The 27,749-nt window shown below is 39.1% G+C and overlaps 1 protein-coding gene across 3 annotated transcripts; it reads right to left on the minus strand.

Annotated features, from left to right (window-relative positions):
• Positions 1–27,269, minus strand: FBXL4 (F-box and leucine rich repeat protein 4). 3 transcript variants are annotated; one of them, XM_080998768.1, is made up of 8 exons: positions 27,139–27,269; positions 22,404–23,004; positions 20,523–20,877; positions 17,523–17,767; positions 13,642–13,855; positions 8,916–8,987; positions 7,136–7,448; positions 1–2,580 (listed from the first exon to the last, which is right to left on the minus strand). In XM_080998768.1, the coding sequence occupies exons 2-8, from the start codon at positions 22,892–22,894 to the stop codon at positions 2,417–2,419; spliced, it is 1,854 nt and encodes a 617-aa protein (XP_080854894.1). In that variant the 5' UTR covers positions 22,895–23,004; positions 27,139–27,269; the 3' UTR covers positions 1–2,416. The 3 variants fall into 3 exon arrangements, with proteins under 3 accessions (XP_080854894.1, XP_080854895.1, XP_080854896.1); XM_080998769.1 differs by having other exon boundaries at positions 27,123–27,235; XM_080998770.1 differs by lacking the exon at positions 27,139–27,269 and adding an exon at positions 23,892–24,015.
• Between the last annotated feature and the right edge of the window lie 480 nt (positions 27,270–27,749).

Consider the following 27,749-nt stretch of genomic DNA (forward strand, 5'->3'; position numbering starts at 1 on the left):
TCTGAATAAAGAGTTTAATTTGTTCTTGGACAAGTCTTGCGTTCCTAGCCTACTTTTCATGAAGAAAATAATCCATTGTCTTTAGACATATTACTGATTGTAAAAACAGAAGGCACACGTTTTAAACACTATAGTGATAACAATATTTAAACAAAACTGTGTTTATCTAACTGCAAAGAAAACATAAACATGCATATCCTGAACTACATAAAACAAGGCTTATTTTAGAAGGTTAACATCTGCAAATATACAGAGTCCAAAGAAGCACTCTTCTGTCACAGGTATGTACATATATAATTCTTAATTACACTGGATATAATTTATAAAGTTACATTTTTAAAAATGCAAAATAAAAAATATCTTTACAGAACAACTTTAGGATAGCTATCTTTCAGCAAAGTACAATGTTTTAAAGCCTGGTTCACACATGCATGGCGTATTTATTGTATCCACGTGTGACTATATATGTTGGTAAACCAACACATGAAGGAACTTTAATGTCAGCTGCATAGCAAGTAAAGCAGCCAGCGGCGATTTCCATGATTGTGGCAACAAATTCTCCAGCTACCATGATCACAAAGAATGCTGTAGTTCTCTCTATATACCTCTTGGATATCAGTAACATTCCTCTATAGGCAGGTACACATGATTGTGTACTCACATACTTGACCTCACAACAGGGTTGGGGGAAGAGACACAACCAAGGATTTCATCAGCTAAGCAATCCTGCTATCTCCAATTCCCTTAAAAAAATGGTGATCTCTGTGTAGGAGTGCAGACCAACACACCCTACTTAGCATTTTCTGCAGGCTTGTAGAAAAGTTTCAGGAAAAGTGGTAGGAATGAACCAAGTGGTTCCACCTGCCCATTTTTAGTAAAAATAGTTGAGTAAAAATATGAGCCTTAATTTATGACTGAACTGACAGCTGAGATTTATTTCTGGTTGAAATCATGTCCTTCTCTAAGAGTCCCTCCTTTTTCAGTTTAAATTTCAGTGGGTTTTTGGGTACTATTCACTGCTGCAGCAGACTTCTTGGAATTGAAATCCTGTTGTCTTATTTTCTATAAGAAGCAACATCAGCATAATAAGCATGCAATCCAGAGAAACTTACACATGCTAAAGACTCATTGAAATAAAAGAGATACAGCTATTTTATACCATCTCATGCTTACTGATTTCAGTTCTGGTTTAAACCATTGTTTTAACTGTGTAATATGTTTTACAAATTTTGTTTTTTGTAATGGCTTCAGCTACACTAATAAATCATATTCATATTCATTTGCTTCCAAAAGTTGGCTTACTCCAACAGAATAATCCTACCAAGGAAGGAACCTTTGCTTCCAATCACATGGGACTCTATAACATGAAGTGTCCGCCCACTTTGCAATAAATCCAAAAGAGATGTGCTTGCTAGATGCATAAAACATGCAGAAACTGAAAAAAACGAGGTTGAGTCCATGCATGGGGTTTCTCCTTTGTCTCCTCTTAAATTGTAATATTTTATTATCATTGTTTCAATCATAATCTATCGGATTAATACTTGTTGTGTTTTTAAACTTGGAAGTCTTTGTCTAATTGAAAGGGATTCTTATTTAGCTACAGAAATAGTTTAATTGTACATCTAAAAATCAGATATGTAAATGTAGGATTGACAATTAGTGATGGGTCAACTTCTCCTGGCTTGCTTTGTATCTACTTTGTCTTTCAAAGTCTTTTCTTCTGCACCATCACTGGTTCCCCCATCCTTAGGCTCAACCTAGCAGCGTAAGTGGAGAGAGAAACCATCAATGAGGAAGGCTGGCAACAGCCCGATGCTTAAGTTGCTAAGATTCCTAAAAGCAAGAGACAGCCATAGAACTTGTATCATGTAATGCAGGGTCTTTAGTGTCTGTCAGCTCTTTGATTAACTAAGAAGGTCAGAGATTTTTATGTGTAACTAAAAGTTTAGTTTATTAGGGTGCAATCCTACAGTCCCTGGGGACCATAGAACTTTCTTGTAGCAAGAATGAAGGTAGAAGCAATGAGAGACAACTTAAAAGACTAATGCTAAAACTTAAAAATTGAGGTCTCTCTTTTATTTCTTGCTTAGTTTTTGCTACAAGCTTATTTCACTGTTAAAATCCAAGCAGTCTTGAATGATCCATAATATGCATTTAAATGTATGCCACCTTATATTCACATGATTCTTTCTAGTTCAAATATGGAGGTCCACTTGTGAAGTACAGTAACTGGAAACTGTACACGGAATAATGGCTTATCACATTTTAAATCTTTGATTTGACGTTTAACCTTCATGTCAAGAAGAGTTAACTTTTCCCCATTATTCACAGAATATTTTTCTTTGAAAAAAGTCAGCACAAATTCACAGGAAACGGAATTGTCAAATCAATTCCATATAGCAGCATATGAAGTGAGTCACTGAGTGAAACTCTTCTTGATGAGCACATTAGGAAAATTGGCATTCAGTTCTAGGACAACTCTATTATCAATTTGTGAACAGAAGGACACGTCAAGTAAGGAAAGATCTTTGCAAGACTCCAGCAATTTTCTTAAAGAAGCAGGGCTCACCATTCTTGTGCCTAGAAAAGAAAGGGAGGGGACAAAAGGGAAAAGACACCAGTTGAAAGTTACATAAATAAACAGAGTACAATGTGCTGTTGGGAAGGTGAGGAAGTACAATGTTTATTGTCAGTAAAAAGATTTCATTTTAATGGGGCTTTCCCTTATCCAAATCAATAGTATAAACTGAAGCCTCTCTGACATCCACACACAGGCTTAAAGGGCAGTGTGGCATAGTGAACCCAGAAGACTTTGTTCACCCCTGAAACTCACTGGATGGTCTCTATAAGGTTGCTGTAATGATAAAAGGGCTACTCATCTTCTTTGAGAAAGGTAGAATAAAATGTGTGATGGTGGGGAATTAGCAGAAAGTCACATAATAGTCATTAGTTTCACACTAACTGCCTCCTTTCCTATTATCCTCTCTGACACATACTGGAAACCCAGTTCTGTGTACCGTACTCGCTAAGTCTTCTATCAATAAAATGGCCCAGTTGAGACTAGCCCAAAGCACTAACTACAGAAATCAAAACACGCTCTGCACAATCTTTGCAGTGTGCGGAAATGTGGTTTAATTAAAACAAAAGCATGCCTTGTCAATCTGTGTTCCATCCACAACTCCCCAGATGCACCCGCTGTGTTCTTGTGAATATTTAGAGAGGGACATCACTTAGAAAACAGGTCAGAAGAAATCATACATCATATACTTTCCTCCAAGCTTCATGGCATTAACCATCAAAAGGTATTAATATAACATTTCACAGGGCTCGTTCTGAATTTTTGATAGTTGCTGTCATTGGGCTACCTACCCACAATTAGTTTTAAATAATCACAGATAAAAACAGTCAATTTTTTCCTTGTACAAATTATTTGATACAGGCATGCTAAGGTGTGCTTAAGACCACCTTGTTGCCAACAAGCAGAATTTCATTCCTTTGCTTTATTTACCATGTGTATATCTATTCAAAAATCTGAACAGTGGGTTGTATTTGGCTAAGTCCTATTCAGAGTAGACCCACAGAAATGAATAAACCTTAGTCATGCCCATTAACTTCCAATAGGTTTACACAGGAGTAGGACTAGAGTTGTTTACTACCCGGTGGGGAAAGAAGTTAGAACAAGTACGGTATCTTCAGATTGTTCTCTAAAATGTTCTTGGAATCCGACAGCTCCCAAGACAGGGAATACTGCATTGAAATGGTGGTGGAAGGGTTAAAGAGTGGCCTGGGAGTTCTGTGGAGACCTTTGGAAGGGAAGCTCTTAGAAATTCAGGCGCAAGATGCCTTTCTGGAGAGGGGACTATGTTATTAATGTGCTGCTTATTTCTGTACAGAAACTGAGTAACTGCATTTTGAAACTGTCAAGGAAAGCTGATGATTTTGACAGCCATGAAGGGGACAGTTGGAGGTTTTGGCATTCTAGGAAGATGTGGGAGGTTTTTTTTTGGGGGGGGGGGGTTACAGCATGTACGAGGTAGTGAAATATTCTTGTACAAGGGGGAAACGCATTGTTATTCCTCCTTTCATGCCCGGGTGGTTTTACATATTTGAAAATAGAGCTTTTAAATTTGTGTGAACTTACCTAGAATTACAGATTTTAATTCAACGACTTTGGATAGCAACTGATGTATTGTGCATACAGATGGCTTAAACCCACCACATTCTTCTAAGCTGTACTTTATGCTGCCTGGCTGCAGTCAAAATATCAAAAGGGAGTTTGTTTTTCTGGAGCATGTTCTTTGCCCTTATTTAAGCATAATCCACACATATGCTGCAGTTTATGTGATCACACAATGGCACTGCATATGGTGCCCTGCAGGCAAGGAACAAAACTATGTATTCCACTTTCACATATTACCCATTTTCATACTTTAATCAGTCCACTAAACCTGGCATTTCTTTGTGGATCGAAGAAAAACAACATCATCCAACAGGTTGACCAAGTTGCAGACTTGCAAATAGGTAAGTCCTTTTAGTTGTGCCTCTCAAATTCAGCAACTGCGCTGATTCCTGAATCAAAATTTCTACAGTAGAGAAACTAAACATTTTGCTGTGACATCTTTCTCTGTTCTTAATTTTTTGTTATTAGTGCCAACAAGAGAGCTAGATGGGAAAGGGGGCAAAACTAACTTTCCAAAAGAAGGGATTAAAGTTCTCCCTATGGAAGAGATTACAGAGATTTAGGCAGAGACTGAGCTCAAGAAGGAAGTACATACAGGTGTGGGAGATGGGAGTGCATTGAAGCAGTCAAAAGTAGTGAAGGCAAGTCTATCTGCATTTTTATGGATTCAGTTATTGTTGTAAGACATCTTCAGCCTTGAAGAGTTTGGAATTTAAAATTTAAAAAATACTTATATCCCATGCCTGCCTCCCAAGCACCTCAGTAGTAGTAGAAGCAGCTTGCAACAAAGATTTTAAGATGAATAAAAACAATATGTTAAAGCATAAGATTTACCATGGGACACAGGTGGCACTGTGGGTTAAACCACAGAGCCTAGGGCTTGCTGATCAGAAGGTCGACGGTTCAAATCCCCGCGATGGGGTGAGCTCCCATTGCTTGGTCCCTGCTCGTTTCCGTGTGCTGCTCTGGTTCGCCAGAAGTGGCTTAGTCATGCTGGCCACATGACCCGGAAGCTGTATGCCAGCTTCCTCGGCCTGTAAAGTGAGATGAGTGCCGCCGCAACCCCAGAGTCGGTCACGACTGGACCTAATGGTCAGGGGTCCCTTTACCTTTACCTAAGATTTGCCACACAGCTTAGAAAACACCCAAAGCATCATTAATCCAACAAACCACATCCGTTCTAAAAAGTAAGGTCTTGACTGATCTCCTGAAATGTGCAAAACAGTCCTTTCTTTGGAAACAAAATTTCAAATCCATATTCTATTAGAATACGAAACAGCATGACTAAATAGAAAAATGCCTCAGCCTTCGATCCTAAACACACACTTGAACACAATGGGACTTATTTCTGAGGAAACACAAAGAACTGGGGAGGCTTTATTACCGTATTTTTTGCCCCATAGGACACACTTTTTCCCCTCCAAAAATGAAGGGGAAATGTGTGTGCGTCCTATGGGGCGAATGCAGGCTTTCGCTGAAGCCTGGAGAGCGAGAGGCATCGGTGCGCACCAACCCCTCTCGCTCTCCAGGCTTCAGGAAGCTATCCGCAAGCCTTGCAAGCCCGGCGGGAGTTCCTGTGGGCTCACAAGGCTTGCGGGCAGCAGCCTGCAGCCCCGGCAAGTGTCTGCAAGCCTCGCGCGCCCGGCGGGAGGTCCTGCCGGGCGCGCGAGGCTTGGGGCGGCAGCCTGCAGCCCGAAGCACGCGGAGCCCTCCGGAGGGTGCCCCGTGCTTCAGGCAGGTGTGCGCAAGGCTTGGGGCGGCAGCCGCAGCGGGTGGGGGGAATAAAATTTTTTTATTCATTCCCCCCCCCCCAAAAAAAACGAGGTGCGTCCTATGGACCGGTGCGCCCTATAGGACGAAAAATACGGTAACCACTGCCATGGAAAAATTGGTGGAAGTGCATATTTTAACTTTATACAAGGGGTTTGGTGTATTGTTTTCTTTTGCTGTATGAAAGTTTGAGATCAATCCATCGGTATAGATGGGCTTCTGTAACACCAGCAAAGATGGAAGAATCCTGCTGTCTATGCAGTCACACAGCATGACACTTGTGTAAATGAACAACGCCCTTCTTACCACATTACACTGGAGCAGCATTTTTTCTAGGCCTGGAATACCCAGAACTAGTGCTTTGATTTTATGTGTCAATGAATTAGCTTCTTTTGGCTTCCTCTTTACATGCCACAAACACAGAAACATTCATATGAACTATTTAGTATGGATATTTCAAGACTGTGTATCAGAACACAAAGCTTTCCATTATTATTGTACTTTTGGCTAAGATAGTTAACATGATGTGTAACCTATAAAAACAACTCCTTTTTAACCTTCATGAAAAAGCTTTCATTTTGACTAGCAAAAGCTTTCTATGGTTTTAAGCTGTAGTTTAAGTTTTAAGCTTTTGGGGCTGGGGGGGGGGTGCGGAGACAGTCTCTTATACCAATTGCAATAGGAAATGAATAATTATGCTGATTTCTTTTTCAAAAAATAAAAATTTGGTTTCTTTTTGAAGAAAGAAGCCCAACAGAGCACTCTATTATGTGCTCTGCAAGAAACTGTTTGATCATAAGGTTCACACTTTATAAATATATCCTGTCACACGCTATTCAAATTCCAAGAGCTTTTGAAAACCGGCAATTGCAGTTAAAACATTTTCAGGAAATCATCAGAAAACTAGTCCCTTTAGCAGCAAAGGATAAACGATTAAACAAATTTGCTGCCTGCTTCACAATCCAGTAAATCAAAGAATCTGGAATTAAACTGGTCTAACCCCATAATCCATTACGCTTTGAACCCGTGAGAGCATTCTCACGGAAACTTTTTATATGTGAATCATGAACCCAGTATTTACTTTCAAGACCACATCTTCTTTTATACAACACATACAGTTTATCTTCTGCTGTTGATACAACCGGTCGATTTAAAGAAGATCCAAGTGTTTTTATGGCTACTCACCCAAAATATCAAGCTGCCGGAGATTAGTACAATTTGCAGCAAGTTCATCTATGTCAGAGTCACACACAGACCTGTTGGCTGTCAGAAAGAGCTTTTGCAAGTTTGGGAGTTTACGCGCAAGGTGCGCAAAGCAGCCGGTGCTGCTCTGAAGGGTTGGGCACCAGCCAAGATCCAGCTCCTCCAACAGTGGACAGCCGGAAGCTAGCTCTGCTATTCCATTTTCAGTAATGTTTTTACATCGCCATAAATCCAGCGTACGAAGTTTTTTGCACTTGGCTCCCATCATGCTAGCTATTGTGTCATAGTCTTCAATCTGTGAAGAAATAACACTCATTTGGAGGAGACTGGTATTTATGCCCTCAATCTTGCATTTAAAATTATGAACCTGTTAGTTGCAGGTTGGACACAAGTACCACAAATTTCAAGCGTGTTTATAAGCAAATTGTCTTTAATACCCATATGCAGCCTGCAAACATTATTCTGTGCAACATCACACACTTCAGGTCTCCTAAATAGGGATGGCCAGTTTGCCAAGAGGTCATGGGTGGCCCCCAGGGACCCCCTCACCTTCATTTTGTGACTATTTGGGATACACCATGTGGTAAATTCTGTATTGAAGCAATTCCATATACTCAGGGAACACAATGTTTAAAAACCTGTTTCATGGCAGAGTATATGGGTGGCAACCATCTTGATAATGTCACTTAGGCTATGAGTCAGTCATGAGTGGCACCATGAATATTCTTCAACTATAGAGGATTATTACTCAAATGAAACTATCTGTTTTATTACTCTGCCACAAAATTAAGCATGCTCCTATTTTTCAACTGCTTTGCTTTAAGTGCTATGCTTTTTAATGGGTTTGTTTTATATATATAATATTTTAATGAGATATATATATATATATATTGCATTTTTAATGTTTTGACAGAATTGTTTTATTGTGTGTTTGAATTAAGTGTAGACACTTTATAATTGATTTTATACTTGCAAACTGCTTAGAAGCCATTTTGGCATGGAAGTGGTATATAAATCAATGAATAGTAGTAATAATACAATGTCTGTTCTGCAGAAGAATTGTGATACATAGGAGCAGGGAAGCTGCAGATCATGGACCAATCACCGATAACACTGTATAGTTATTTCCTATACTTTTTTGGCGGGGGGGGAGTACTTGCAAAACGCATTCATGGCTGTGTGTGACACTGGAAAGCAGAGGGCGAAATAGGGTTGGGATGTAAACTATATAATGTCCACTCCACTCCACACACAAAATGGTTTTCCATGGCAGATTTCGGCTTCTGCAGTGGAATCTGATGAATAATTATAATTTGAGCTTGGGAGGGGGGAATATACAACTCAAAAACATATGCAGTCTAGCTCATAATCCTAAAGGTGCATAAGTAGAAGGAAATGAACGTTTAAAAATCTGGAAGCTATATATTTGAATATACACATGCACGTGACAAGCGACATCATCGTATGGGAAACACCACAACAGGGATTTCCATGACTTGAACTAAATACATAAATTAATTCTACCCACCTATGACTATACACAGGAGGATTTCTGCAATTCCTGCAAAGTAGCCCAAGTGATGAAATAGAAGCTTGGCAGATGGACAGATGTAAATTCAAGCAAACATTTATTTTATCTTTTTATAAGAAGTGCATAGGTATTAGATGAAAGGATGAAAACAGGCGGTTAGATTTTTCTGCAAGTGAGCTGGGAAGTCTAAATTCTGATAACATACACTGAGCCTGGACTTTTAAAACTTACCATTACACAGCTACCCAGGCTGAGGTGCTGAAGATCTGAACAGAAGTTCAGAATGCTGAGCAGTGCTGTTTGCTGCCATTGGGGAACACATCAGAAGCAAATATAGAAAGCAAACACAAAGAGAAAGGGTCAATTAGACATTAAAGGCTGTCACCACTTTCCCTGAAATTCAGCTCAAAACCTAGGTAACAGACACCACAAATGCCATTTAATGAGTCCCCAGATGCTCTAACCATTGATTGGCTTAGAGTCAAGGTAATCATTACAAGCCTTTATATAATAAGTCACTCTGGATGTGGTTTTGCATGCCCTGAAGACACCTTTATTCCCATGACCTATCAGTTCTTTTCCCTTAGGAAAGCTCTTAGAAGTCTGGCAAATTCAAACAACAAGCAAGGCCACACCAAAAACACAGAGGGCTGGTGACATCCCAGAAAAGTACAGCATCTCTGACATTCACTGATCGGCTGCAGCCTGATGGAACTGCCAATAGAGTCACACAGCATCAGGACCGAGCTGGTGACTTTAATGTCACAGGATGCTCTTGCTGACAAGGGTACTGACAATCATCGAGCTCCTGTCACTAGCAACATACAGATGGAAACAAATACAACATGCACTTTACAGTCATGCTGCTGCTATTTTAAACATACTTATGGTGAGGTGCCACATCATTAAAACACAGCAAGAGTGACTCCACCAGAATATCAGATGCACCTTGCAAAATGGCAAATTTTTTTGAGGTTGCAGTAAGCATTACAACTTTAGGCATATAATACACATCTCACACAAAATAATCACAAACACATATTCTAAATTAGTAGTCCAAGTTGTCCTGAGACGTAGTTTTCTGTATTTCGTATCTTAGTCTGAAGTGTGATATTTAGTTTTGAAATAGGCTTCACAGGAAAATAAACTGGGGACCAACATAATTAAATAAAAATTCTGAATGATTTACTTCTACTAGAGTAAAAACATTAAAAATGTTATATTTTAATGTAACATAATAAGTTTGGTGTATTTCTTTGAGGCTTGAAAAAGACTTTTTCAGGATTTTTACTGAAGGGGAAAAAATGCATAAATACATATCACAGTTAAACATTGATGAATAGTGAGTAAGTCCTATATAATCACTAATTATCTGCCTGCAATATCAGATTAATGTAACAATTGGCAATATTGTGCAAAAGTTAGTTACTATTAAAATGTAACCACCACAGTGGTTGATACGTTTAATGTTAGTAAACTGCTAAATAACTTTTAATATTTCTGTAAGCAAATACTGATTTTCAGTATTCAAACATATGTTTGATAACCTCTTTAGTACTGTAGTCTTTTTCTTTTTTTTGCAAAAATTTTATTAGTTTTTACAATATCAACGACAAAGAAAAACACAAAACAAACAAAACATAACAAACATAAATCATACCCTTATTGAAAATAACAGTTATTTACTTTGTAAAACGACTTCCTCGTTTCCCCTTAGTTGAATTTCATTGCATATCCTTATAACGGTTTTTCAAATTAGTACTGTAGCCTTTATGGACAATTGATTATTATCAATTATTAAAGGCACAAATGAGTTCTAATCAGGCTTACTTTAATATACAGACATTATGACTCAATAGGTTTAGTCTTCAAAGGAATATTTCTACAACATAAGGGGAGATGGAGAAAAGAATGGAAAGGGCAAAGTGCAGCTATCACAATGCTGCACAAGTCCATTTATTTAATGGTGAAAGAAAATGAAAGCCAGACTAATCAAATATAGTTGGACATGCCTTATTCTACTGAAGTATTTATCAAGCTTTTGTAACACACGCCCCCTTAGCCAACATAAAAAAAATCCCATGTTCCTCCTCAAACCTGGCTCCTGTAATTATTTTATTTGAATTTTCAAATGGAGTGATATGTTGTGACTTTCACATTTTTACTTATATTGTGCGTATTGTTTGAAAACACTCACGCCCCCCTCCTGCCCCGCCCCCCGATCTAGTGGAGATATATTGGGATTATCATAAATATAGCTTTTTGCACTTCAGGATGTTTGCTTATTGCTTGCATGTGTTTTACAGTATTTATTTTAATATTGTACGCTCTGCCTTGGTTAGGCTTCAAATATATTTCCATTCTTTGTTTTGCCTACCTCATAGCAACTGTCACAACTGCGTTGGGCATTGGGGCAATCCTTTGTCTTGGATGGAGGGGAGGTCGTAGTCTCTGCCTGCCCCTCCAAACATATCCTGTTAAAGTGATCGAGGGAGAGTGGCCATGTGCACGTGCCCTGGTGTGGCCAGGGCCAAGGGAATTCCCCCCAGATGACGGTCCCCGCAGGCGTCACCCTATTTGATATAATTCTTAGGAAGCCCCTGCCTGGAGTGACCTACGTGCCAAACCTCTTTCATCTGCGTTAAATACAGTTGTGGCCTGTTTCGATCCAAACCAGTCTATGTGGTCCTTTATTTGTCTGCGGGTTGGGGACTGGGGAGCACAATGCCTGGACATGCAATTGAAATGAAAATAAACAAGTTGTATGATTCTATTTAAACAGGGCCACTTTAAGACATATTTAGAAGTGAGTTTTTTGGTGCAAATTAGGACAAAATGTACTGCGCTTTGGGGGGGGGATTACACGTATGTTCGGAAAACTGAAAGAAGTATTTTGTTGCTTCAGGCAACTTTTATACTACAGGGGATATACAGTGGTACCTTGGGTTACATACGCTTCAGGTTACAGACTCTGCTAAGCCAGAAATAGTGCTTCAGGTTAAGAACTTTGCTTCAGGATGAGAACAGAAATCGTGCTCCGGCGGCGGGGCAGCAGGAGGCCCCATTAGCTAAAGTGGTGCTTCAGATTAAGAACAGTTTCAGGTTAAGTACGGACCTCCGGAACGAATTAAGTACTTAACCTGAGGTACCACTGTACCACCTTTTTTGGGTGCAGCAAGGACTTTAAAGGTGGCAGGGAGAAGATGAGTATGTACCCAGATTCCAGATTCCTTAAGATACTAGATTGCAAATAGATTGCAAATCTATTCCCCATTAAACACTGTTCAATGCCAGTTCTAAGATGTTGTACAAAATATATAATTATACAAACATAGGTTTGCAACAAGTTCTAAATTATAATTCCTATTATGTACATTCAAATGCAACAACAGCATAAAAAAGTTTGAAATGGTCGGGTAGTTAGTTACACAACATATGAATTGATACTTTATTTTTAAAAACATGACATCCTGATGCTTTTGAATGTAAAAGCACTAGAATCATAGATTGGATAGCTTCATCAAGATATCATGTTGGCTCCAACACAGAAGTGGAAACAGAAAAGCAAGATAAGAATCAAATCAAGATAACATACATATACAAGCCAAAATAATGATGTGTATTGTCAAGTTACTATGAACAAAGTACTTTTATTGTCCATTGTGCACCTCAAATGCATCAATGCCAACAAATTCTGGAAGTATGCTGTGAATGCATATTCAATGAATAAAGGATTAAAGAGTCAGCAAATACTAAGACCACCAGCACAAAACTCTTTTGAGTACAACTGCAGTCTTAATTTAGTATAACTTAAAGATTACTTAGATGACTGAAGCAAAATTATAACTTGTAATAAGTGCTTTCAAAAAGTAAGAATATTTAAGTTGTAATTATTTATAATTAGAAAATTTATTACATCTTGGTTTTGTACACAGTTGGTTGCATTTCATGAAGGGAAACTACCGCTAGATTGTTTAAGCAGAAGGCTAAGTCTCTTCTAAAAGGCATTTTCAAATGGTAAAATTGTTCCACTATTGGCCCAACACAGGGATAACTAGCCATGTGCATTGAATAAACATGGGGTGACGTAGGTTTGTAATAAAACTGGCTGCAATTGCAGCCAATAATTTGAGCCTGAAAATGAAACATGTGTACATGTGGATCTTCTGCCTGCACATACTTTAATAACCCATAGACTACAACAGGTGTATTTTCCATTGGCAGCAAGGAAGTTATTTACGCTTGCAGAACGCAAGCTGTTGTTACATCTGTGTGTAAGTAACTCACAAAACAGATCAGGAAAAAATTATTTTACTAACCTTAAATTTACTAACTTCGGTTACTAAGAGAAAGATGTGCTATTGTTGAAATTGAAACTTTAAACAAAATTATCGTGACTGATGCTTTGGCAGTCACTGACTCAGGATGGAGGAAACTTATGGCATCCCCCCCCCCCCCGACTTTCGCTTAGATGACTCTCAGGACATCATAGGAGCAATCAGCATTCCAGGAGAGAGCAAGTTAAGTTACACATGATAGAATGGATGGTATTGAATTCCCACCATACACATTAAAAATCCTGAGGGATTAGGGAGCAGAGAAATGCAGTAAACTAGGAATGTATCTATACTAGCAGATGCAAGCTGTATTTATTAGCTACAGTCTTAAGTATGAAATCCAGTGATGGCTGTCAACCAACAAAACTGACACTGTTGATAGAACATATTTCCCTTTGTGTTCCCTCAAAATCTGCTCTGGAACACTGAGGGATCCTTGGGACAGATCTGGGAGGGGGGAGGGGAAATCCTATGTGTGATATTGGATTGCTGTATACTGCCCTAAGATATATATTTTTCTTGAATTTTTCAAACATGAGTACTTCACTGAAGTTACACTCTATTCTGTTTCTGCGGCTTAAGTCTTATCATCACTGATAAAAGAAGAAGAGAAACTTTACCTCTACTTTCGTTCGGTAGAGAATTAGACGTGTAAGGTTGCACAACTTGGCAATGTGATTGAAAGCCTGAGGTGGTAGCTTATCACAGGAGGAGAGATTTAATTCTTGAAGATTCAGACATGTCTCAGCAATGACCTCCAAGCAAGCCTCGTTGAGGAAATGACCACAAGACAACTCCAGCCGCACTAGTTCTGAACCACAAACCTTCAAGAATCTGTAAAAAGCACATTGTCATGTGGGTTAATTCAACAAGGAAAGAAGCGTCTTTGCTTACAGTAGTTTAAATTGGGGGGGGGGGCCACCTGGATAAAGCCCAGTTATTTCTCTTGCCATGTTTTAATAGCTTGAGAACAATGCTATGCATTCCTAATAAGAAGCCTTATTAGTAAAGCAACAGCTTAAACACAGAACTGAGGGGGGAGCATAATCAACACCAGGGACCAAGAGAAAGCAGTTTAACCAGCCAAGAGAAGTTTCCTCACAACTGCAAGAAGGAAAATTCTGCCATGGAAGCATCATGATGCACCTAAACCAGAAAGCTAGAGCCCATTTTGTAAATTACAAAATTGGTACTCAGAAATGCTGCAATGTGTGCATACTGTGGGAATTCAATTGTAGCTTCTGATGTACGTACAGTCAAGCCTCGGTTCTCGAACGGCTCCATTTTCGAATGTTTCGGCTCCTGAACGCTGAAAACTCGGAAGTAAATGCTCCGGTTTTCGAACGTCTTTCGGAACCCGAACGTCCGACGTGGCTTCCGCGTGAGTACAAGAAACTCTTGCAACCAATCAGAATCCGCGCCTCAGTTGTCAAATGTTTTGGAAGTCGAACGGTCTTCTTGAACGGATTACGTTCGACAGCCGAGGTTTGACTGTATATGCAAATAACCACACAGACATGTAATCATCACACATTACAGGTTATTGGGTTCACGCTTGGGTTTTAAGTTAATTTCTACACCAAAATGTCTCCTCTGAAAGCATTTTGTAACTTGTGAAGCAGTTATTTGTGTTCCAAAGGTTTCCCATATATCCTCACAGCATAGCATGTGCCCTAAGTCTAAATGCACTGATATGCTTGTCGCTGTGAGGGACAGTAGTGTCAGGGAGACCCGAACTGCATGCACACTGTACATTTAAAGCATCCCCCTCAAGAATCCTGGGAACTGTAGTTTTTAAAAATGTGTTTTGGGAATTCTAGTTCTGTGAGAGTTAGGCTACAGTTCCCAGGGTGTTCTGGAGGAAAATGTGCCTTAAAATATGGTGTGTACGCAACCCGGGAAACAAGAGAATGATGATGGCAGAAACTACTGTCTCTAGATTAATTGTGACACACCAAGAAGACAGTAAGGAAGGGACAGTGTCGGGACAAGTGAGTACAGGCACAAATAAACGGAGCTTATTTGCAGACCAGATCACATTCACAAAGTCCAATAGAGTAAAAGCAAATTTTCTTAGGATCTGTATTTATTACTGAATTTATTCTAATGCAGTTTTCCATTGATCAGAAGAAGAATCCTCTAGAAGTGCTAACATAGTTTTTTTCCCATTAAATATTATTAGTATCAATTATACCATGCAATTGAAATTTTGAAACACATCAAGCCCTAGAATTTTGGCATCACATTATTTCATACACATTTTACATACATAAGAAGCATACTGTAGAGGCTAATTTTTGTAACATTATTGTACTGCGAAATTTAAGACCATAAGACACCAAGCCAACTTTATTCAAGTAATGTGAACATCCTAGACAAATTCTTACATAAGCATTCCTTTAATTTTCACCCCCCCAATCCCCCCCCACAGAATAAATGTAAATAGATTTGTTTCATTGTCTTCACAATTTACAATGTTACATGTAAGAAAGGGATTGAAATCTCAACTTTTAAAGTATAATTTCTTTAAAATATAATTTCTTGCTCCCAAAACACTCAAATATTTTGCAGCAGCACAAACTTTATCCTGCTATAATTGACATTAGCAAATGTTAAAAACTCTGCTGCTCTTCTGACGCCAAATCATAATTATCTGTATGTAATATGATTATGCGCACCATTTTCTCGATTCACATGCCATTCTTTCACTGACAGAGCAATATAAAATTATTCAAATATATATTACTAAATTTGATTTATTGTCCCAATCAGTATTTCCCAAACTCCCTTTTTAGCTCAAGCACAGAAGTTTAGCAAACTTAGTAATTCTCAAAAGTAAAACATGATGACATTCTTATATAGCCCTAAGGAGATGGACATTATCAATAAGTTAAATTACCTTCAGCTTTGCCTCAGGATGTTCACATGCCTGAAGCATTCTGTCCTCTCATGGTAATATATCCTTTGCTTGTCAGATTTCTTAGATCACTATTCTAATTTGTTCTATTTCCTTGGAGTTAATACATATTCTACCGATACTCAACATTTTCAGAAATATAAACAAATAGCTAGCTAGCTATATCTTTAAAGGACTATAAACATAATCTAAAGTTTGGCCCCCAAAGGATAGATATACTAGGGAAAGCTACCTCTTAGTTTCTTTCTACCTAAAAACTAAAATCCTGGACAACTTACTCATGGGTCCACAAGCATCAATATACTGTAATAAGATGGGCTGAGGATTGCAGCCTAACAGTGTTCAACCAATGGGCTGGGTCTAGGCTAACCACAAGAGGAGCTCTGCCTATATAGCCCTTGAAAACCTGGACCAGCAGGCAGAGGGACCTTCAGAAACCATATGGGAGGTGATGTGGGGAACTGCAGGGGAAAGGGGGAGGGAATTGCTTCTGCTCCCTTCTCCCACTGAGTCCTTCCATGTATCTTTCATTTGCAAAAGGTAGGTCTACATCCAGCCCAAAAACTTCTAGATGGACAGTTACTTTTTTAAAAAATATGTCTGACATAAAAATTGCTAATATTAAAAAATTAGGTTAAAAATAGCAAACCACACTTTTAAATCAGTACCATACAAACGATTATAGCCCAGTCTTTCATGAGTTTCCATTCTCCACTAAGCATCAAATAATATTTTCCTGCTCTGTCTATAAGCATCTTGGGTCATCATAATTCCTTAACCTGACTTCCCAATCTAGTAGAGAAGCTCCAAGGGCGCGAGGCTACTACTATTATTGAACTGACCATGAGGATGTTGTATATATGATGTTGAATATCTGTAAATAAAGTGAGTAATAAAGTATATGAATCAAAACTAATACGAAAGCCAGTATTTCGCTTAACCTGGTTAAAGGTTGGGAACTCAAGTTCTGCTGTCCTGGCTAGATTGCCTATCACAAAATCGAAAGGCTGAGCAAGATCAAAACCACCGAAACCCTGGCACTAATATGTGGAACTGCAACATTCTGGAACTCTTCTTGCTAGCTTCTCTGTTACTGCTAACCTTTTAGAAATGGCATTATGTTCCCAATTCTTCAGTGAAGCCTACCTTCTCTGACCCAATAAGCATTCCTCGTTTCTCTCAGATAGGTAATTATTGCCATGATATAGGGATCCATAAACAAAGCAGTGGCAAGTCACAGGCCTCGCTGCTTTAGTATGGGTCCACTTACATCTTTACCACTGTCAAATACGGCTTTAGTGGCCAACTGTTTGACAGGTGGAAGGGAAATGGCATGGGATAAAATGGCAGAGACCGCAGGGAATTAGGCTGAACTTACCCTCAACCTTCACTCCAAGGAGAGAGCAACACTGCCTCTGACACACACAAAAGCCAGTTGTTAGAAATGTAGTTATGTGTCAAATTCAATTCCCCTCTGCTGCTGCTGCTGTAGAAACCCATACCTGTCCTACCTGAAAGGGGTGGGAAGCAGGGTTATGGGGATGATTCTCAAATATTTAGTACATCATGATTCAGAGCACTGACCTGCTAAAAGCAGATAGAGAAATGGTTCCTCTGTTTCCAGTCCAAGATAAATTCAGCCACTGGACAAGGATACAGCGAGACTGTAGGTATTCTAGAGCTGTGTCGTTTATTCTTGCCCAATAAGGTTGCAAACTGAGGTGAATGTACTGTAGAGGATCACAGCAGTGCTGATAAAGTAGCTTACATGTCTGCGATAGTCTACACAGATCTGGGACTGCAAGGTGACTCAAAATCAACTGGATAAGCTGAATTGAAAACACAGAAAAGAACATCACACCACTGTCCTTAAAATTACAATTTCCACTGCATTTGATAATATATCCCATTAGTTCACTGATTTTTAAAAAGTGAATACACTTAAGGGGAAAAACATTTTCTGTTCCTAGTCATTTTTCTATTTAGTGCTTCTTTTGTTCCTCTCTACCTTGCTTTTTAAAATACTTTACATAATTAAACTTCATTTAAAAAAAAACACCTGCTTTTCTCTCTTTAAGGATTTTTAAAACCATGCATTAGCATAACAGAAGGTATTTCTGCTTTCAAGATTAAAAAACACCACCAGTTGAGTCCTTCTCTCTCTCTCTCTCTCTCTCTCTCTCTCACACACACACACACACACACACACACACACAGCTTGCCCAACACAAACATACAAAATCAGCTATTTCATTATTTGGCATGATTATGTTCTTTTTAAGTTCCATTAATGTCTATCAGAGAGTGAAGCACATTATTAACTCCCTTCCATTGAACTTAATGGGGCTTGACTGTGTCCACCAAAAATGCAAATGCCCTGAGATCTTTGGATGAAGGGTGGGATATAAAATAAATAAAATAAAAGTTAGATCTCTTGAGACCCTATAAATTAAGATACCTGGGATATAAATATTAGAAATATTCTACTAGTTATTCAGAATTTAGCCACATGACTTATATCTTGTCACATAGCCAAAACAAGAGTCAAGTATAACAACTCAAGTTCATATGAACAGAAAAATCAAGTTTGACATTAATATAAAAGAACCAAAATCCACAATGAAATGTATACTCCAAATGCTGTCAGAGATACATGATGGTTTTCGTTTTATTGTAAGCAAAACAGAAATATAGGATTTTCAGAATTGCAGACTGACTTATTTTACAATGACACCACAATACCAATAGCTGCGCTGGTGATAGAGTAGGAATCAAGTCAGTCCTGTGCAAGAGGCAAGTTTTCTTCCATACTATGTGTTATTGTGGTTCATGTAAATTGCACTGTTAGTATTTTTTGTTTGTTACAAAAATAGGATGAGGCTGAAATACTTTGTATGCTGTTATTTGTGAGCCCACACATCAGCTAGTCAAAGAAGTACAAAGTGAATTTTCAGACTGTTAAATTGACGACATTCCTTGCCATTGCAGTGAAAATTGTAAAGGAAGGTTTAAAAGGAAAATAGTGTTCTTTTAAAGAGAACAAAATTATGCTTCTCATATTTCTCTACTATAACATGGTTAATAAGGATATGAAAAACTCAATAATGTCCCCTTTAACTAATTTCATTTTTAATGTATCTGATAATCTACACATCACTAACTCTGCATTAGAGATAAAAAAATCTTTTAACATGTCAGTATCAACACCAGAAAAGTTAATCCCACTTTAGACTAAAATTACACTTCATGATACCTGAAATGAAAAGGGTATAATGAAATGTCAGTAAGATTATGACATTAAGATGTAACTGAAGTACTTTTTTTGCTTTTGATTAAACAAAGATAACAGCTTCCAAGCCTACAGGCTAATAGCCATTAATCATTACTACTTTAGAGTCTGGTGTCTTGTCAGAAATTTGCTGTGTGTGAGAGAGAGAGAGTGTGTGCGCGCGCGCCCTAGCATAAAGCACCATTTGATACTATAATGAATAAGTGAGGAGACATGATGTGTTCAGAACGACTCCCAGAATGCTGTTGAATATCCGCTTTTAAAAACTAATCCTATAACATGCAGAGTCTCTTTCTAACCACTGTGGTTATTATGCATTAATGGAAAAAAAAGGTAGCTGTTGTCTGTTTCTGACGGCTTTTCTTTTAAAAGTCAGTTTACATAAAAGAAAAGAACTGTGGAGGGAATTTTGAAATATTTCTAAGACTTGTATTAAAAAAGGAAGAAATTAAAGAGGAGTAATAGTTCCCAAATTGAGACTGGTGTTATAGCCTTAACAAATGGCAGGGATTTAGAGCAGGGGTCAGCAAACTAAGGCCCGTGGGCCACAAGCGGCCCAAGGGGGTTGTTTAACTGGCCCACGAGCTGCCCCCGAACTGAGTCGCTCGCTCGGCAAGCCCCCGTGCGCTGCGCTAAACCAGAAATCACATCTGCACATGTGCAGGTGCCGAACATCGTGACTGCACGCAATCCGGCCCATGGAGGGATCTCTGCTGGAGTGAACCGGCCCAGGCAAGGGAAACCTCGGTGACCCCTGATTTAGAGTGACCCCTTTTCTTTTTACAAGAGGGGAAAATATATATCTCCTTGATTTGGTTTAGTATGAATCAATTAGTATCAATCAGTTTCCTCCATAATCAATACTATACAACAAACATTGTATACAACAAACATTGTATTTGAATAATTTCAAAAATTATTTTGCATAGTATAACCAGCAAGGATAAACTATGCTTGCAAAGGTTATTTTCCGTAACAGAACAAAAGAAGAAAGCTATTTTCATGGGGGGGGGGGGTGGAGTTCCATTAACAACAGAATTTCAGCTAGCTTTTTGTTGGATTTTGGTATTTTTACAAAATATTATTTGGATTTGTTTAATACCACTTTGAGAAGAACTCATCATTTATTTAAAACATATCAAGAAAATGGGATTTTGTTTTTAAAAATTATGGGCAGATTCCAAAGGACTATGAGTGAAGCCATTACTAATCACGGATATGAAGCTATCTTGTACCCTTGTATCCTAATTGGTTATGGCAATTCTGCTTTAAAGTAAGAATCCCCACTCCTTTACCTCATAAGGCAATTTATCAAAGTATCCATTAGTTGTCCATTCCTTGAAGGCAACCGCACTAAACTGCTTATTAAGGATGTCCATGCTGCAGCTGTCTTGCTCTCCATCTTCTTCATCATCATCATCATCCAGATCATTCATATCAATCAATGACGTATTAAGAGAAAGCACAGGCCTCTCTCTCAAACCATGTAGTACTACTGCATCCAACTCGGTGTAGTAATCCAGAAGAGAACTATTCACTTCTAGACGAATTAGGTTTGTAGGAAAGTTTATCCGTTTGATACTAGGTGCAAACCGACGTGCCTGAGGTGAATTTACCTTGGTGGGTGGCTCTGACCAAAGGATTTCCCATCTACAAAAATAAAAGTATACATGTAACACCATTATTAGACAAAAATTTTTTTTTTAGTATTGGTAATGAAATTAAGTTTAAGTTGATAAACAATACAGCATGAAGAACACTAAAAGGGGGCTGATATAAAACACTTAACTCTTCTATCTCATAAAACTTAATAAATATCTCACAAAATAAAAAGGTTAGATAATATACTAACATTATTCACTGACTCCGATGTTGATTTCTTCTTAATATAGCACAATTTACACAGGTTTAGGAGGGAAAACTGAGAATGCACAGTGAACATGCATTTCAATAAGTGAACAATTAAAGGGGCTATTTAAAAAATTGCAGGTAATTGCAGATGAAGTGATAACCAACATATGTGTTTATGTGAGTGTTTTTCCAGACAATGGCTGTACAGACAGCACACATTTTATGGCAGAAGATTTTTCTGAGCCTTGATGCGGAAAAAATGGTCTCCTTGGGATGCCAACTAGTACATGCCCAGTTTATGCAATCCAATATTTTGGAAATAAAACTTTAAAGATATTTTGATGTTGTTGTCGAAATAGCTCAAAAAGATGGAATTCTGAAGCCATTTCAAGAGCTATTTTGTCCAAGGACTGGCTTTATAATGAAGAAGCCATTGGTAGTCCACTATGGTAACACACAAATGCCCACCATTACGCTGAGAAGATTATGTTGAAATCCAAAGTTCTTCTGCCTTGAGATCTATGGATGAAGGATGGTGTTCAAATTTAATAAATAATGATGAATAATAACATGTGATGCAATACTGTCATTCTTAAGAGCTACTGTTCAGCTCCTTGTCACCTATAGCAGCAGAGAAGTTTTTACAGCACAACACCATCCTATAAAGACAGAAGATTACAGGGTGCCATTGCCTAATTCTACCCTGGCCCCAAAAGCTATTTGGGATAATGGCTATATGGAAGCTCCATATTCAGATATGGTATGGCACACTGAATATCATTTGCTGGAAAAGTTTATTGCCTTAAAGTCCTGATGGTGGGCTTTATGGAGGCAACTGGTTAGTCACTGGGGAAATAAAGAAAAGGGAGTAGGTGGATCTTCCTACAGAGTTCTTCTTATAATCTTCAGGACCTGTTGAAGACCAGCCAAGCAAGGGTTTGTGTCCTCTGTGCCTCCCACCCCACACCTTGTTGGTGGGTCTCAGCATCATCGAACCCGGTATGAAACACATCTACACACATATTGCTTAAAAAAAAACAACCCTTCAAAGCATTGTGACTAAACATCAACTTTGTCTGGATACCTATTCGGACATTTGGAGGGCATATGTTGAACTGTATGTGTAAATTAAGATTGATGTATTGATATTTATTGTATTTTGAATATGAGCTGACTGTTTTGTTTTCTTCCCCCACTCTCTTTGTGTTGTGTTCCCCCTACTCTTTCAGTAATAAATTTGCATATATATATATATATATATATATATATATATATCTCACATCTCATATCAAGGAAATGAAAAGTAAATTAATAAGATGAATTACCTTACTTCAGCAGGCAGCGTTTGGGAATAAGGACTTGCAGAACATGCCAAAATCCTAACGACAGCACCAGGGTGATAGGTTTCCAGGACATGTATTGCTGTGGGATAAACTGGTTCATCAAAAGCAAGCTCTACATAGTCGTGACTATGGAAATTGGGTGGTGTCCTTGTGAAAGCTGACCGTGCGCTAGGACAGACTTCCCACCACGTTCCGTAAGTTCGAAATACAGCAGTCTGTGTGAAGTCACCAGAGCTAGGGTACACATTAGGAGTTCCAGCCAAATTCCACATGGTGTATGACATGCTGTTTTCACTACCATAATGGGAACTGAAATCCAACACTTCTTTGGCATATTGGACCACTTCGACATTGATAGGTAAGGCTCTGTTTGATTCAATAGCTCTCCGATTGTTCATAGGTTCGCCCCTTGTAGCTGTCCTGGCTCGGCGTCGAAGGCAAATGTAGTAAAACATGCTCAGAACTGTTAACATGGGAAATGCTGGTGATATCCAGATAGCTATTATCAAGTTGCTAAAGGTCAGGGATCCTCAAGAGACATGCATTGCTTCTTTGTGGGACGTTTGGAAAAACCAACAGGCACCTAAATCAAAACAAAAACAAAGAGCAGTCAATACGAAAACTATTCAAGAAACAAAATTGCTTTTACTAGTTTGAGTTGGCCAGCCTTAAGTTGCCACTGCAACATTTGGGAAAAACAAGTTAATAAAAGTTTCATTAAAATATTATTGTCTAACAAAATGTCTCATATTGCCTTAAAAACAAAGCTTGCAGACAAATCTTAGTTTTCACTTCATTTTTTGCAGTAGTAATAGTGAAAAGGCATCCAATTAATTTCAGAATCATAACCTTGGCCGCTGTACTCAAAATAACGTCATTTTGCATGAAAAGGCAGCATCACCAAACATGGACAGGTTATATAGCTATGCTGCCCTGCAATCTCACACCTCATTCACCATATGGAGTAGCAGATCACTGTGGTCCAAATGACATTAGGCTACACTGATCAAATCTGCCAAAAGCATGAATAAAATCCCCAAAATTAGAGAGATGCTATAATTGTTGCAGTAAATGCTAACAGGCTTCACGGCAAGCTACATCTGCTGAAATCCCCCTTCTATGTAACTATTAAAAGGTACAGAAACCCCATCCTCTTTTTATTTATGTCTGACTCTAGAAATAACTATTCTCCACACATTATTGAATTAAAGCAAGCAAGTCTATTGTTCCGCATGAATCTCTATGCTAATGTAAATGTCTTATATTAGAAATCAGCATCTTTTGAGGTAAGAATAATGCAGCTGACCAAATACACCCTACTGATGGCATTAGTTAACATGCTCTGCAAGAGTTCCTTTCATGGGTAACTTTAATTTTGAAAGCATCTTCTGTGCTAACCAGATATTGCAGTGCATCCCCAATGTCACACACCATGTTTTGACACACGAGGGGTATATTTTTAGGATTCACCTTAATTTTATAATTGTCAGTTTTTAAAAGCTGTTTTCAATATTGTGTTTTCATATTGTAGTCCACCTTGGGACCTTAGGGTGAAGTGTGGGTTATTAGAAGAAGCAGAAGGAGGAGGAGAAGAAGAATTTGCATCTGAAAGCAGGCAAAGTATATAAATATGAGATGCACAGAATGGAGGCCATACTGAACAAATATATCAAGTTGTCACACATTTCAAACACCCAATAGAGTCACACTTAGTAAATCAAAACCTAGAAAAAATTAAAAAACACTTTATAAATTCAATATACAATAAATTTAATTAAAATTTTGTACCCCAAAATAAAAATATAAAAGATAAATGAATAAAAATGGCTTTGCCATTGCCCAGAAATATTAACTTAAAGCAATGTTAATATAATTGAAGTACTTAAAAAAGATAATTTATACATAATATTAGTTTCAAATACATAATTACTACATTAACATAAGGAGGGAATGAAGCTACATTTTAATAAAAAGAACAAAAAGTTATGTGTTCAAAGTGCCTTAGTAATCCCAGAATTGTATTAACCTTGACAAATATACTTATGTACAGACTTATGAGCCAAGATGACCCCCAAATTAATCTTCTTGTCTCTGCTCTTAGCTGTTTATCTTCAGCGGCAAAGAGAAGTGCCTATAACCTGTTGAATCTGCAACAGGGATGATGAAATACTTCTTAAAATAGATGCAGTATTTGTGTAACAGACATTTACTCGAACATGCACAACACAAACCTAAATGCTGCCTGCATTTCAAAGGCAAACTATTTATTTTGCTGGAAAACAAAGCCAAGAAGGTAGAGATAGCTTAATTCATTTCAACTCTATAAATTTTTAAAATATATTTAATCTATCTTCTCAGAGAGAACTTTTTTTGTTTTGACAGCTCCAGAATGACGAGTAAAACTCCACTGTTCTACAGATTTATCTGTTCATGCTCAAGAACATAAGATGAGCCCACTGCACCCAAAACCTCTGTAGTTCAGGGTATTTTCTGTTTTCACAGTAGCCAAGCAAAACCCCGGTGCAAACTTCACAATCCAGACATGAGCACAAGAGAACTCTCCCACCCGATATCCAGCAACTGGGATGCTTGCACTCCATTCAGTAGCTGAGCAGAGATTTCACCAGTGCCAACAGTCTACTCCATCATCTTCTGCTTCAAACTAGATGCTTTATTTATTTTACGTAACGTGCATCATGCAAAACAGTACACTTGCCAGCAACCCACTCTGCTGGAGGGCCACTTCTACTAGGAAATGTCAAAGCCTCCAAAATGACTCCCACAAATGTCTCTTATTTACACCTTGTTTTCCCCTCCGGAACATGCTATAGAGAAAGTGAGTTGGACATCGTCCAAGAGTTCAGATTCAACCCAGTGGATGTTATTTGATTACTTGTACAGTGGTGCCCCGCAAGACGAATGCCTCGCAAGACGGAAAACCCGCTAGACGAAAGGGTTTTCCGTTTTTCAGTTGCTTCGCAGGACGAATTTCCCTATGGGCTTGCTTTGCAAGACGAAAATGTCTTGTGAGTCTTGAGATTTTTTTTCCGCTCCCCCCCCCCTTTTTCTAAGCCACTAAGCCGCTAATAGCCTTTTAGCAGCTAAGCCGCTAAGCCTTTAATAGCCGCTAAACCGCTAATAGCGCTAATCCACTAATAGGGTTGCTTCGCAAGACAAAAAAACCGCTAGACGAAGACACTCGCGGAACGGATTAATTTCGTCTTGCGAGGCACCACTGTAATAAGGTATGGTATAGTGGTTAAGGTGTCAGACTGGAACCTGTGATACTCGAGTTCAAAACCCCAATACAGTTATAAAACTCAGTGGCTGACTTTGGGACAGTCACTGTCTCTCAGCCGAACCAACTTGACGGGGTTGTTGCGAGGATCAAATAAGAAGAGCCTGAACTTCCCATTTCCCCTTATAAATTCCCCTATCAATCTAAATTAAAGGCTACTAAATCCTCACTATATCTGTTCCCCCGTCCCGAGACATTAGTTTCTTCTCAATTTTAACAATTCAAAACATTCCTGTATGTTCAGGTCCTGTAGAATTGTCCCTAACATGTGTCATTTGCACAACTTCAACCTCTTCTTCATAGACCATTTACCATGTCTTTGTTCTCCACACCGTACAAAGTAACTGCTGAAATTATCTTCCTCCCACCACTTTGTCACTACCTTTTCCACTTCTCTCCATTGGTATCCTCTCACTCCCTGCATTCATTCCAAACCTCATCAAATTCAAGGCTTTGCACAACCATCTCACTGACGCTATTGCAGGGTGGGGCAGGTTTTCAGGCTTCTTGGATCTACAGTAGTTTGGGTTTGTTGGTTGTTGTTGTTTACTAGAAATTCAACCAGTAAAGTGCAAATGGCACACCATTAGAATTAAAGAACAGAGTGTCTTTTGAGCACATCTGGAAACTAGGGGTTCATTTACTGTCTCAGAACTGAATAAAGCTAACAGTCCTTTTAACACACAGTCCACTCCTGGCTACCTTGTTTTCTTCAGTACAGCAGCCTATTGAAAATCTTCTTGCTGTTGCCAAATGCCAAGTAGGTAACCTTTGGTGATCTACTATAAATCACCACCCCTAAACGCTGCGTGTAGATCCCGATCTGCTTCTAACCACTCCTACTCTATTGCTTTCCCGGAAGCCTGTTTTATTACTAGCCTAACCTCTCTCCCTCTCACACGCACTTGCAGCTCAATAATAATAATAATAAAGCATTGCCACATCATTTAAAGTAAACGCAGGAATGACCTCCAATAGGGAAAAACTACACGCAATTTTTAAATCATGAGGATTCAAGGGTAGGCCTTATTAAAAACCTAATCACAAGGTAGTTTGGAGACACGTGTTAACCATCACAAATAACTTATTCCTTCGCCAAGATCTTGCCCGCTGTGGAATTAAAAAGAGCTCCTTCGCAAAAGGGCTTTATTCCGCCAAGGGGAAAACACTGCATTATTTGCAAAAGAAAGGAGGGAGGGGAGAAGGGAACTCTGCCATCCGTTGGCCTTTTCTCAAGTCTTCTGATGCGGCCAGAGATAAGACAACTAGTGGCCTCGAAGCCCTCGCCCCTGGCTTCCAAAACCCCCATGCAAGCTACCAGGGCAGACCTCTGAGCAACAGGGGGAGGCCGCCAGGTGCTGGCTCCGGCCTCGCCCTCGGCCAGAAAGGAAAAGGCTGCCCACCCATTTTCATGCTTACTGTTCAGATAATCTTCGCTCCGCTGCCCGAGCCAGCTCTGGGCAGCGGGACGCATTCGCGACCGGCGCCGAAGCTACCGCCGCCATCTTTGAAGCTGGCGGGCGCAGCTCACGCGACGCGCCATGACGCCGGGCGGGGTTTTGCTCGCTCGCTCCTCCTTCCCGCTCAGTTCATCTGCTGGCAGCGGGAGCCCTGGCTGGGCTACGTTTGCAGCGCTCGCTCAAGCAGCGTTTCTTAAACGTTTTGTGACCGGTTTTGCCATGCTTGGGCAGCCGTGGCAATGCACACACACCCTTTTCTAGGAAATTTAAGTTTTTCCCTTGGCCTTTTATCGCCTTTTCTGGGCTGCTTTCGGGATAGTTTGCCCTTGCTCCCCAATCCTGCACAATCCAAATATTGGATTTCGTAACTACATTAAGCAGCCATTCAACTATTTCCTCAGCTACGCTTCATGTTGCATTGCCACTGCAATTTATTTTGAAATCCACATTTTGTGCGATCTTCGGTTCTGTGCCTCCAGGCCTCAGAAGGCACCCTGTTCTTTTTGACTGCCCATACCCAGAGCCTTGATTCATCCTTAGCTGTGGATAATGTTGATATCAGCAACGGCG

This window comes from Podarcis pityusensis (assembly GCF_964106645.2).
Source record: "Podarcis pityusensis genome assembly, chromosome: 3".
NCBI lineage: Eukaryota > Metazoa > Chordata > Lepidosauria > Squamata > Lacertidae > Podarcis > Podarcis pityusensis.